This window comes from Chionomys nivalis, chromosome 9 (genome assembly GCF_950005125.1).
Source record: "Chionomys nivalis chromosome 9, mChiNiv1.1, whole genome shotgun sequence".
NCBI classification, from domain to species: domain Eukaryota; kingdom Metazoa; phylum Chordata; class Mammalia; order Rodentia; family Cricetidae; genus Chionomys; species Chionomys nivalis.
Window position 1 is genome coordinate 81,125,229 of NC_080094.1, and position 13,142 is coordinate 81,138,370.

General features: G+C 54.3%; 1 protein-coding gene across 1 annotated transcript in view; it reads left to right on the top strand.

Annotated features, from left to right (window-relative positions):
* The window catches only part of Cd82 (CD82 molecule), a 43,928-nt gene extending 34,530 nt beyond the window's left edge, over positions 1-9,398 (top strand). Inside the window, exons 7-10 of the mRNA XM_057780866.1 lie at positions 6,462-6,575; positions 7,583-7,777; positions 7,977-8,060; positions 8,338-9,398. Coding sequence (XP_057636849.1) covers positions 6,462-6,575; positions 7,583-7,777; positions 7,977-8,060; positions 8,338-8,415 — 471 coding nt within the window. The 3' untranslated portion in view covers positions 8,416-9,398. The remainder of the gene's footprint in view (positions 1-6,461; positions 6,576-7,582; positions 7,778-7,976; positions 8,061-8,337) is intronic.
* Positions 9,399-13,142: the final 3,744 nt, after the last annotated feature.

The window sequence follows — 13,142 nt, forward strand, 5'->3', positions numbered from 1 at the left end:
AACACGTGCACCACCGTGTCTAGAGAAGTGGATGCAGAGGAAAACACTGGCTAGTCACCAGGACCCCAGCACTTATGTGGCCACAACCCAAGCTCAATGCTGACCTTCTTACACACCCATGCTGTCACAAGTCACCAGCCAGGTCATGTGAGACGCAGGGTCCTACCAGTGAGGAAATCAGGGAGGCCCAGGCTCTCTGACTCCCTCCAGAGGCCCCACTGGGGCCCAGCTGAGCCCTGAGACCTGCCTCTCACCCTGCCGTGCAGTCCGGACGAGGGTTTCCTGTGTGGCTGTAGGTCCCTCTTGGAAGCTGAGAACATTGGTCCAGCGTTCAGCTTTGCAGAACTGAGAAGGAGACTGGTGCTGTACACACACACACACACACACACACACACACACACGAGTTTGTTATTTGGTCATTTCTTAAAAGTGTGCAGAAGATCAGAGAGGGGATCATTTTCAGATACAGGAGCTGAAGCACAGAGAGGTTTAGCAACTTACCCATGGTCACACAACTAGTGAGCAGCAGAGGCAGGGTGGAAATCCAGGCATTCTGGTTTCAGTGATCATGCTGATACAATAGTCACCACAGTGGTTCCTTATCTCAGTTAGCTTTGGTTTATAATCTGTCCCCAGCCTGTTTACCAGGTGAGCTGCATATAGGGTTCCCAGCATGGGCAATTAAAATGAGAGAGAAACCGGGCAGTGGTGGCACATACCTTTAATCCCAGCACACAGGAGACAGAAGCAGGTGGATCTCTGTGAGTTCGAGGCCAGCCTGGTCTACAAGAGCTAGTTCCAGGACAGCTAGGGCTGTTACACAGAGAAACCCTGTCTCAAAAAAAAACAAAACAAAACAACAAAATGAGAGAGAAGAGAGCATGTGCCAAGAACAGAGATGCTGTTTCTGAATCTGGACAGCGGAGGGCTAACCTGAGTTCTGGGCCTCCAGGTGGCCAAGGCAAAAGAGGAAATGGTAGGGTTACTAGATGGAAGGTAGCTCGCTTGGATGTCAGACAGGAAGCCTGTGGTTAGAGAAGGGAAACTCCGTGTAGAGTCAGGTACTCATTCCTGCCTTGTGTGGCTTTTTGGGGGCCCAGCCAGGGTACACTGCAATGCAATTAAGTAGGAAGCTGGTAGCCTCTGCAGGGAGCCTGAGCCACCTCCACCCTCACCCCTAGGAGAGCCACCATCTCATGGTGATGCCAGCAGCACCCTCTGAGGGGACATCAACCCCATGTCAGGGGCCAAGCTTCAGTTTTACAGAGGTTCACAGGAGCCAAGATGAATATGGCCATAGTCACCCACTTAGCAGCCTCACAGTGACTTCCCCAGGGTCCTTCTGCCTGCTGACCAGCTTCTGTGGTAGAAGTCCAGGAACCACCTCCAGGTGCCTCCAGTCCTGGCCCAGGGCTGGCTGAAGACTTGGGCCTTGGCTCTTTCCAATGTTGTGTGCCCCACAACTCTTCCTATGCCACCTCAGGCTCCACACCCCACTCCTTCATGCACGCAGTGGGGATCCCCTGAGCTGGATGAGGTTCTGCCCCTGCACCCCTGAGTTGGAAGGAATATAATTTCCACTCTCGGCACATTGTAAATCTCAGAAGGAGACTAAACATCCCTTAGTGGTGTTTATTCCTGAAGATGGCACAGCTGGGGAGGTGGGGCAGCGTTTCTCAGAGCACAGGAAGAAGCCTTCTAGAAGATGGACTGGCCTTTCCTCAAGGGTGCATCAGAACCTGGTTCTGAGACTCTGGGTGGGGAGTCCCCCAGCCTCATTCTGCCTCAGCTTCCTCTTCTGTGGAGCACTCTCCCTTGGGTGTGTCTCCGTCAGGAATGTCCTCTGAGACAGCAGCTGCAGACACTCAGTGGCAGTGTGGTTCGTGAGCAGGACACCAGGCCCCTGTGCACTATAGCTAGTGTCCCTGGGGAAGTCAGTGGGTTCAATTGTGCTAACGTCCCAGATCCTTCTGGGCTGTGACATGTCACCAACCCTGTCTGGTTGTTCTAAGACTGGGTTTCATATCCTTCAGGCTAGCTTCAGAACTACTTTGTCTCCAAGGATAGCGTTGAACTTGCGATACTTCTCTCTGCCCTTCCAAGTGCTAGGAGTACAGTCACATGCTCCTCCCCATTCCCTCCCACCTCTCATCCCCCCTCCCCCAGTGTTATTCAGTGTGGGGATGAGACCCAGGGCTTTGTGCATGCGCACAAAGCACTTAGCCACCAAGTCACACCTCCAGCCTCCCCAGCACCTCTGTAAGATTTGGATGCTTCAAGATCTCCCAGTGCTGTGTGGACAGTGGCAAGGTAGAAGGTGTGCAGCCCAGGGTTCTTGGCTGGCCAGGTGTCATGGCATCACTGACGTGGAGACTGCTGGGCCTGGTAAGGGCTCAAGATAACAGCTACACCCACTGTGGGCAACGATAGGGTAGGCCAGGCTGGCTGAGCAAGACTTAGGGTGCAGTCACAGAAACTTAGGGTGTGGTCATCATCCACTGGCTGTTGGCTGCTATGTAATCACCCAGCAGGGCCCGGGGCTGGCATTCAGGGGGCTTGCTTCTTGGAAAGTTCTGATGCTGGTTGCTGTGTGCCTTGGGAAATGTCTAAGTCCGGGATTCTGCTGATCCTCCCTAGGGCAGTAGAGAGTGAGAAGGCCAGGGAAGAAAGGAATTCTTCATGTTTCCCTGCGACAGGCTGGTTTGGCTGCAGAATGACAGCCACACAATAGCTTTCCATTAACATGTACAGAGGTGTCAAGACCCCAGGCTGGGTTGGAGTGCAGAGCCTGGAGCTGGAACTGTAGGAGAAAAGGTTCATGTGGGGGTAGGGTGAGGCCAGATTGTTCCAGAGAGGGTGTTAGGTGAGCTGAACTCCTCCCAGCTCCAAGAAGCCTAAAGTCACGAGTGTGCTCACACCTGTGTGGCAGAGGTGTTAGGCCAGGTCTACAAAGACAAAACCTTCTCTGTGTTCCAGTCACAGAACAGGTGACCTTTTCTTCCCAGCTGTGAAGGGAGAAGGCAGCTGGCTGCTGGTTGCCCAGGGTCACAGAGACATGGGTGGAGTCTCTCAAGTGAACCCTGATCCCTGGAGTCTCACTCTGCACAGGAACCCAGGTTCTCTGTCAGCTTATGGTGATGGGGGGGGGGGCATAACACGCTCCTAGAGACTGCGGATTGCACTCAAGTGGTCATTAGAGGTGACATATCCTGTCTCATGGACCAAGAGACTGGCCTCATTCCTAGAGGGACACCAGGCAACTTATTCAGTAAGACCCTGGGAAGCTGGGCTGCTTCGACACATTAGAAGAGACTCTACAGTGTCCCACAGAACCTGGAGAGAAGGACAGAGGGCACCAGTGATGGTTGGCCCAGGAAAGGACTTACTTGGTCCTGTGCAGTTAAAACTAGAACTTGAGGGGACCGATGCCAGTGAGACAGTGGGAGACTCATAAAGTATGATGAGCTGCTTGCTGAGAGAATCCCAACCTGTGGCATGCTTTTGTAGGGCACTGCACTCTCCGTGACAGAAAACATTTAAGCAGAGGGCAGGAAGGCACGGGAAGGAATCTTAAGTGGGGTGCTGTGCTGTGCTGTGCTTGAAGGTACTCCGCCATCCAGATGGTGGCAGCACTCTACCCTGAAAGATAACAGCACAGCCTTGGTGTGTGGGGAGTGGGGGGGGAGTGGGGTGAGATGGGCGGGGTTTCCAGGTGGAAGCCCCTATGATCATGGGAGCTGCCTAGATCTGGGTTACAGAGTCTGCTGCAGGCTGGCTGTGTGACCCAGGAGTCTTGGGATCTCATCAGGAAGAACAATTTGACAAGTGGGAGAGGATGGTGACACCTGGGGGGTTTATACCATCCCAGGGACTGACCAAGAGGACATGAATCTCGGCTCCAAAGCTGTGACAGCACTCAGTCTGTCACTGTTACTGGCTCACTCCTCTGTTGGTCCTCCTCCTGAGGTGGCTTGTCCCTGAGGAAGCCTCTCAATCCACTCCACTGGCACAAGAGGTGCACACCACACATGTCTGTACAGCCCCAGGTGACACCCTAGGTCTCCAGACCCAGCCGTGTCAGCCACATCCTGGACTACAGGATGTTGGGCGACTTCCACGGAAATCACCGACGTGGTGGGAGTCCCCCAGGGCCTCTCTCACCTTCGGCTATCTGTGACAGTTGTGGAGGAGATAGGGAAGTCCAGCCATCACGCAACCATTCTGGGAAAGTACAGAGCCCTGTGGCCATAAAAGGGAGACCTACTGCAAGCAGAGGATGCGGACGTGGTTGGGAGGCGGGCTTTCAAGGCCTGGGGATTATCTCCTTACCAGAGGCTAGAAGTGAGGTCCAGGTGGTCAGGCCAACCAGACTCAAGACCTGCAGGCAGACAGCCCAGCTGTGGGGCACCCAAACCACAGGAGAGTCTCTGGACGCAGCTAAAGTTTTTCTGACCAGCATGTGGTTGAATGCTGAGGAAGCATTGTGAGTGGCTGGAAATCTGGGTCCAGGGAGAGAACAAGCCCACATCCAAACTTCAGTTCTTGCCTGTGATCATGTGACCTGGCTAAGTTCACATACCTCTCTGGGCCTGTGGTGAGGGAACAGGGATGGTTCCTGGGCCACAGGCCTGGTGGAAGGGTCAGGGAATAGCTCAGTAACTGTGTTCTGTAAGTCAGCCACTGATGAGCTGTGGGTTGAAAAGATTTGCAAATTGTAGAATTCTATGATGCTGTATCTCTGCTTTCTCTTTCTCTTTCTGTGGTTTGTTTGCTTGTTTGTCTTTTGAGTCAGGGTCTCATGTGGTCTAGGCTGATCTCAGGGTGGCCTAGCCATGATGACCTTGACCTTGACCTGCCTGCTGAAGTCTGGAGAGCTGGGATTACGGATGTGTGCCAGCATGCCCAGTTTATGCAATGGTGAAGACTGACCCCAGGTTGACCTAGGCAAGTTCTGTACCAGCTGAGCCTCATCCCCAGCCTGTGAGGCTCTTTGAAGCTTTTGCTAGGAGCTTGCTGCGAGGGAGGGATGCAAGACCACTGCACTGGTCCCCTGGGTTGAGGAGGGAAGTAGCGAGCAGCCCAGATTGCTGGTGTTGCTGAAGGAGGTGGGCATCCTGGGTTCAGTACTAAAGGCTCCCTTTGGGGAAGAATATATTAAATGCTGACATCAGGAAGAGGGGCAAGTGTGACCTTCCTCACTTCCAAGTGTGATCTTTCTTGGCCCTGCATAGGTAAGTAGGTAACGGTGGCCAGCTTGTTCATGCTGTGTAAGGGAAGCCAGCAGGAACTGCTCAAGTGCTTCTTGAGGCCATGTCTCCACCTTTGCGGATCTCACTTCTCTCTGGGACAGAACTTTTGCACTGCAGCTAGCCTCAGAGCGAAGTGAGACCCGAAAGGTCTCTCATGCACTGCTGGATGTTGGTGAGGAGCTGGGAGTCCATGGCCGGTGTCTCCTGAAGCCCTCGTCTGCCTCACACCCCTGGGCTTCCCCACACCAGATACCAGGGCATTCCTCGGCTGGGCGAGGACTAGTCAGAATATGGGCTGTGAAGCCCTAGGGAAGGGAGAACAACCACGAAGGGCCAGGCAGCTCTGAAGCCCGCCCTTCTCACAGATGTGAGGCCCTCAGCCTCGTGTGGTGCTACTGACTCTAGAGGAGGTTGAATGGCTGAGGCTGAAGAGGGCTTCTGGTTGGGCTCCCTCAGCTGTCTTCCTGGCACTACCAGTACTTTCTGGAGAAACTGCAGCCCACTCCACAAAAGCAAGAAATGGGACATGCTCAGCCTCTTATTTTTGCTTTCTCTAGGAAATAGGCCTCGTGCTCAGTCTCTGTGAAGACATCTAACTTCGCTCCAGCTATTGGGGGCTCTAGCCAGCCCACGCCCCCACAGTTGAGGAAAGAATAGATGAACCTGTAGTGCCGACACATAATCGTACAGGACAAGGAGGGCAGGGGAGGGTAACAGAGGGGCAGAGGAAACACTGCATTCCGGAGAGCAGGCCCAAGACCTTCTGAGGAGATGAAGTTTGACAGGGAAGCTAGCCATGTTCATATACAGGGGAGCAGCATTCTGGGCAGAGGGAACAGCACACACAAAGAGCAAGAGGCCTTGTTTGATGGAGCACAGCAGGAAAGAGAGGAAACCAGGACTGGGAAGACCTGGGCAAATGGTGTGGGACCCTGCAAGTCACTAAGAAGACATTGGCATGTGCCCTGAAAGGTGTGCGAAGCCACAGGAGACTTTTCAGTGTGGACAGGAAAGATGAACGGTTAAGGGATAGACCACATGTAGATAAGGTCAGCATTGACCAAACAGGCACTAGGAATTAGCAGGAAGGTGGTCGACATGATCTGGAGCCTTGAGTGTGACCTGGGATTGCTATGGGGAAGGAGGTGGTGTGTGTTAGCAGCTGCGAGGCTCAGGTTCAAGGCCACCCCTGACCCTTACATCCCTCTACAGCTGAAACAGGAGGTGGGCAACATGGTGATGGACATTATTCGGAACTACAAGGTCAATGCCAGCAGCAGCCGAGAGGAGAGCCTGCAGGAGGCTTGGGACTATGTGCAGGCGCAGGTAAGGAGGGCTGGTGGTGACACGTGGGTGGTGCACACCTGCAGTGTGATGTCTGTACAGCGAGTATGTGTGGGGACGGAACACAAGTGCCCCTGGCCCCCAAGCACAGCCTTGGAGACAGCTCCTGGGCTCACGGGCTGACTCTTGTTTGTTGACCCTGGAAAGGTGGTCCTTTCCCGGTGCCACAGACTAAGCGAGGCCTTTCTGTCAGAACTGACAGCTGGGGAGACAACCTAGAATTCAGCTCCTCTGTGCATGCTTGGGCCCCCCCCTTCTGGCTACCACAGATCTGAGCTTGGGTGCACTAGATGGCCCAAAGGATGTCAGAATAGATACTGGTCCCTCCCATTTGATCCCCAAAGGGACCCACAGATAGCAGCTTGAGCTTACATCCCAGAAAGGCCTTCTGCCCTCTGAACGAGAGCATTTTGTGACAGGACAGAAGAATCGGTCCTGTCTCCTTCTTCTCTGACAGTCAGGGAGTCAGCGCCAGATCTCAGCTGCTAGTCCTGAGTGAGCACTGAGAGGCAGCTCTGGCATTGACTGTCTCTGAGCTCTCTGGACCCATCTGTGCACATAACCTGCCTCACCCCATACAGACCTTAGCTCCTATTCTTCATTTGTGGAAACCTCGGCTCAACTTGAAGTGGAAGAACTGGGGTTTGAACCCAGCACCCGACCCCAGACTCCATGCTCAACCTTTGCCACCTGCCAGGCCTACACCCCATAAGCTTGTGCAGACTGGTCTTGACCTTGAACTCACCTCCTCCATATGCATTTACTGACTGCTCCCTGTTGGGCTCGCTGCTGTATTTGTAGTTTGTGCTACTTCTCAAAAGCCTCCTGAAGTCCCCCCTGATGCATAGCACCTAAGTTCAGCCCACAGGCTACACTTCCCCAGGGTCAGGGGATGAAGAGGTGTCCAGTCTGAGTCTCCCCTGGAGGTGGGCTGCTTGGGATGGGTGGATCGAGTGCTGGATCGAGCAGCCTGTCCCCACTCTGCACAGGTGGAGTGCTGTGGCTGGGCCAGCTTCTACAACTGGACAGAAAACTGGGAAATACAGAACTCGACAGAGCTCCTGTACCCCTGCTCCTGTGAGAAAGTGCAGGAAGAGGACAACCAGCACATTGTGAAGAAGGGGTTCTGCAGCAACAGCACCCTGGACAGAAACAACCCGGACGACTGGCCTGTGCACGAGGAGGTGCGTCGGTGTGGGGCTGTGGGTGCTCCAGACATTAGCCGTGCCCAGGCCGGCACTCGGGCTTCTTTCCCTCCACAGTCGCCTCCCTCTTTGCTCACACCATCATCTACGTGCATATGAGGGGTCTGCTCATAAGTCAGGGAGCCCTGGAAGGCCTCCTGCTGCGGAACATGCTGGCTGACATGCAATCTTCCCACAGGGGTGCATGGAGAAGGTGCAGACGTGGCTGCAGGAGAACCTTGCCATCCTCCTGGGCGTGTGTGTCGGTGTTGCCATCATTGAGGTCTGTCCCTCCCCAAGCCTTCCCCTGGGCTTTGTTTCACATTATCTGCCTCCCCCCCACTTGCACTGATATCCTGTGGGGGTGAGTGGTGCCCGGACTTCTAGAGGTGTGGTGACCTCAGCCCATCTAGCTGAGTGACACCAGACAGGGCACTGCCCGTCTCTGGGCCCCCTTCAGCAGCCTGCCTGTCTCAGGTGCTTGTTACTGGAGTGTTGAGCTGGGGGCTAGGGTCCTGGAACCTGGGCTGGCCATGCTGACTTCCGTTTGTCCTTTCCAGCTTCTGGGGCTGCTGTTGTCCATCTGTCTGTGCCGGCACATTCATTCCGAAGACTACAGCAAGGTCCCCAAGTACTGAGGCTGTTGGCGTTCCCTCTGTCCTGTGTCTCTCCACCCTCAGCCTCCCATGGGGCCTCACTGGCTCTTTCCCCTGTGGCCTATGCTCCATCCAGCACTAAGGCCTCTGGCCCCTCCTGAGCAAGGGCTGTGTCGGGGACTTGGGCATGGGCCCTACTCCCTGCCTCTCTGCTTCCAGTATGGGGTCCCGGATGTTCTGTGACTCTTCCTCTTACTGCCTGGGGTCTCTTAACAGCTTGAAATGACTCCCAGTGTTACTGTATAGGATGGCTGGGTCCCCATCCTTAAGTCATATTGGATTAAATACCAGGGAGGGTGGTTGTAGCCCCCATGGATGTCCAAGGGTCAGGCCACAGGAAAGGTTAGTGACTCCCCCCACTACCTTGATAATTTCTTTATGGGTTTTTCATGTTTCTGTGGGAGACAGAGAGAGTAGGCAATTCTTCCCCACACCTTACAGCCCCCACTCCAGCAGCAGGGGCTGGGGGGACTGCCCCAGGCAGCCTCTAGTGAGCTCTTCATTGATAAGGGACCCAACTGCTTAGGGACATGGGTACCTCAGGTCTGGCTCAGGACCTGAGTTCTCTGTGGACCAGAAAAAGAGGAGCTGGACTGGTGTTTCTCGGCAGCTGTTCCCTGTCCCCTGGGCTGAGGGTGGTTGAGGCTTGCCTTGCAGGGTTGGGAAGGGGCCTCCTTGTGCTCAGCTCTGAAATCAACTATTAAATGAGGATTTGTAACAATACAGCCTAAAGCGGTGGCATCCTAAATTAGGGGATGGAGAGGACATGGTGGTGGCTGGAGGGAGACATGGGGATGACCCCAAAAGCATGATATGGGGTTCCTGTGTTCATCTTCACTGGTCTTCCTCCTCAGAGACCTGGGTCCACGTGCTTGGCAGTGGGACTGTATAGAGCCAGGAAGCCACAGTACAGCTGACCTCTTTCTGGAGCACCAGGTTTCCATTAAGACTCACAGATAAAAACTTTTCATAACAATAAAGCAAGTAGGATGTGCGACCCAGGGCCTCACAGCCTTGGCATATTCAGCCTGGAAAAACTCTGAGCCAGATGGCGTGACAAGGAAGCACACACACAGGAGCAGATGGGAGGTGGGAGGGATGGCCAGTGGGCACTTTTTCCACTCAGCTGTGGGCCCGGGAGGACCCGGAAGGGCAGGCTCCAGGGGAGGGACCCGGTCCTCCTAGAGAGGTGCTATGCAGGGAGATGCTACAGAAGGATCCACCAGGGGGCGCTGCTGTCCCATTTTAAGAGCCCAGGGACCCAAAGACTCTTGTTAACTGCTGGCACCTGGCCTGCCCCAAATCTGGGATTCTCTCAGCCAGTGGGAACACTTAGGACAATGCAGACTCCAGGGCTCAAATTCCTGTGAGGTGCAGAGCTGGAGGGGACAAGGAATCTGCATGCTTGCAATCCAGGAAGTGACTCCTGAGTTGAGTTGACTTGGTTTAGATTAACTGGGATTGGGAGACTGAGCCACTGGTGAGCCAAAGAGGAAGGAGTGGGCAGGGCTCTGCTGGAGAGCCTGGTCAGAGACTTTCTGCGGTCAGAGTCCATCTGTGTATCCTCACGGTCAGACCCACAGTTTTTCTCTATACCAGGTCTCTATACCAGGCTAGAGTCTCAGGATGCTGAGTTCCCTGGGGACTTCAACCTCTAGGACTCGTTGTTGTTGTTGTTGTTGTTGTTGTTGTTGTTGTTGTTGTTGAAGGCAGGGTTTAGCAGGGCAGTGTGGGGCCCTCTCTGAGACCTGGGTGAGCGCTTACCATGTTCCAGGGCTAGGGTTTCTGAATAATGCTGGCTCAGCTTTTCCCATTGATACCCTTCATGCACCACAAAGTGACAAATTAAAACATAATGCTGAGCACAGTGGCACTAAGGAGGCAGAGGCAGGAGAATCTCTAGTTCCAAGACAGGATAATGAGACCCTGTCTCAAAAGCAAACAAATAAACAAAACAAAACAACAACAATAGGCCATAAAATGTTACAAGTAAAATATATCTTTTTTTTTTTTTTTAAATCTAGGATGTGTGGACTGGGGAGAAATAAAAACCTAGTGGCCCATACATAGGTAGCAAATGCATACAACATACCTAGACCACTCTACATCCTCAGCAGACATCACCAGTCAATCAGATCCGTTTCCTCAGTCTAGGTGCTCTCTGGACATACTTAATGGACTACGTCACTCACTGGGGCCTTAGATTCCTCAGCTCAGCATGATCAGTCAATCTGTTGAGCTCTTGGGGTTATGACAAATCATGGATTGTTCTACTTCTGAGCTTCCTGGTGGAAAGCAAAAGGGGGAAGCTCTGTCAGCATCACAGCTACCGCTGCCTGGCCCCGTTCTTAGCGCTGGGGACGGTGTGACTGCCTGCACTCTATAACTCAAGGCTGCTCCGTGCCTTTCCTAAACCCTTGACAGCTTTCCTGTCATTGGGCCAAAAAACTAAAAGGAGCCTGCTGTGTGTCCAGCTGTGTGCTCCCCACAAGCAGCAGGCACAGAAGCTGTGCTTTTTTTGCCCACAGTGACCTGGAAAGACCAGTGGCTGATGCAGTGGGGTCTCCGAGTTTACCCGGCAGTTAGTGTTGAAATGGCAGGTGCCTGAACCCTGCTTTTCAGAGACTAAAGAGCCTGAGGTGAAAACAGTCACTGTCCTGCCGTAGCTGGGGGAAGGGTGGCTTTTGATGACTTTGCTGCACGGTGGAGCTATGGCAAAGACACCTAGCATTGTTCTTTACAACAGGTGAGGGAAGGCTAGTCACGAGGTTGCTGGGGTCTCTCTCCTGCTCACAGCCTGTTCTATGAGCGCTTGCTAAGCAAGATGGCAGTTGCAGCTAAATTGGTTTAGTCCTGAGCTGATCAGGGACCTGCATCAGATATGGAGAAGTGAGGGTCAAGCTGGCCTCAGTCCCTATGGGACCTGAAAAGAGTTTCCTCATTTAGAGGCCTCATCATTAGGCCGCAGGGAGATTGGGGTAGCCGGACCTTCCCTGTGAGGAAGAGCCACTGTTGCTGTGAGGAGAGTGGCTAACTGAACTCGGGGGGTGGGGGGTGGGGGGGTAGGGCGTGGGGGGGGAGGCTACAGGAGCCTGGGCAGGGTTCTCGGTATCTTCTTTTTGACTCCTGAAGTGTTGGATTTAGCACAGTGGTGTGAGACCCTCAGCAAGGTGCCTGGCACCCGGCAACCCCAGTATCCCAGACTGAGCAGACCTGATCAGTCTGAAGGTGGAATGCAGGGGTGCTAGGGTTGTGGGAGTGGCTGGAGGGTGGCTGCCAGGTGGGCAGAGTTTCTGCCCTGGGGTCTGCCTCTGGGGAGCAGAGAGTTCCAGTCAAGGTCTTTGCCAGGGATCCTTTAGTCCCCTGGGGTTGGAGACAGTACAAAGGGAGGGTCTCTTATTTCCAGCCTCTCGACCTTGAGACTAGAGGAAGCTAAGTGAGGTACTGAGACTGTCTATGGAGCTGAGACCCCCCTCCCCAAACACACAGGAGTAGTAGCTGTCAGCGTATTGAGAGCAAGCGTAGATTATGGTAGGTTCCACACAGAAAACACTCAGGAACATGGCACGATCACACTGTGGGGGTACATCTGAGTTTAACAGCTCTGATCTGCCCACTCTGCCTAAAGCCTCATGCTTAGGGGCTTCAAAGTCAGAACTGGAAGTCTCACTTCTTTAAAGGCCACCTGGGCCTCTGCCCCTGTCCAGGGAAGGAGGAGGAAGTCGAGGAGATGGCCTGGTGACCGGATGCCTAGGATGGTATGTCGTCCATACATTCTGCTGTCTGCACTCCGGGGAATGACTCCATAGGGAGTCTGGAACTAGGAAGAGGCTGCGCATCAATGATTGAGCAGTCCCCAGGCAGGTACCAGGTTTGCCCATCCTCCCCAGCCCCACAGCTCTGCCTACTGGGAGGAAATCTGGGTTCCCACCGAGCCTGGGAAAACCCCAGGCTGTGCCATGTTGTCAGGCTCACAAGCTCTCCTGTGTGCCATCTGGTCACTGTGGCCTCTCATTGCAGCCCTACCTGCCCCAGTTCTTCCTTCTCCTTCTTTCAGGCCTACTAAGCTCTGTCAGTGGGGACCTGGTCTTGGCCCCCTAAACCCTAATGTGCCCCATCCCAGATCCTTAGGGTGCTGGCTCTCCAAATCCTCTCCCTGGGCTGCTGAGCTCCTGAGATCCTTTTAGGCCTCCCATGGACAATGGCACCACCTCCGGGCTGCCATCTCTCCTGTCATGGTCCAGGCTAGGGACATGCTGGGCAGAAGACTGGCACATGGGCATGCTGGAAGAGGAAGGGTCCCTTGGCAGTGCCCAGCAGCGCCTGGGTCAGACAGGACTGTGCCTTCCATCCCCTGGGGAAGGCAGTGGCAGAGTACCGGGGCGATGGCAGGAGTGATGCTGGCTGGTGGGCAGGGGAGTCCTAGTCTGGGACTGGCTCTCGTGTGTGGGTTGGAAGGAGATGCAGAGGCTGAGGGAAGCAGGAAGGCTGGGGCATTTCAATGACCAGTGTAGAGCTATTTTAGTCATCTGCCATGACCGCTGGGGAGCAGTTGTTCTAATTGTCAGGGCAGAGTGTGTGCATGCACACATGCCCCGCCTGTGTGCCAGACCCTTGAGACCCCCAAGGGCTCAGTCTCTTCCCAGCTAGTGGGAGTCTCAGCCCCCTCTCTTGCTACCAAGCTGTGGGCTGCAGTGAGAGGACCGGCC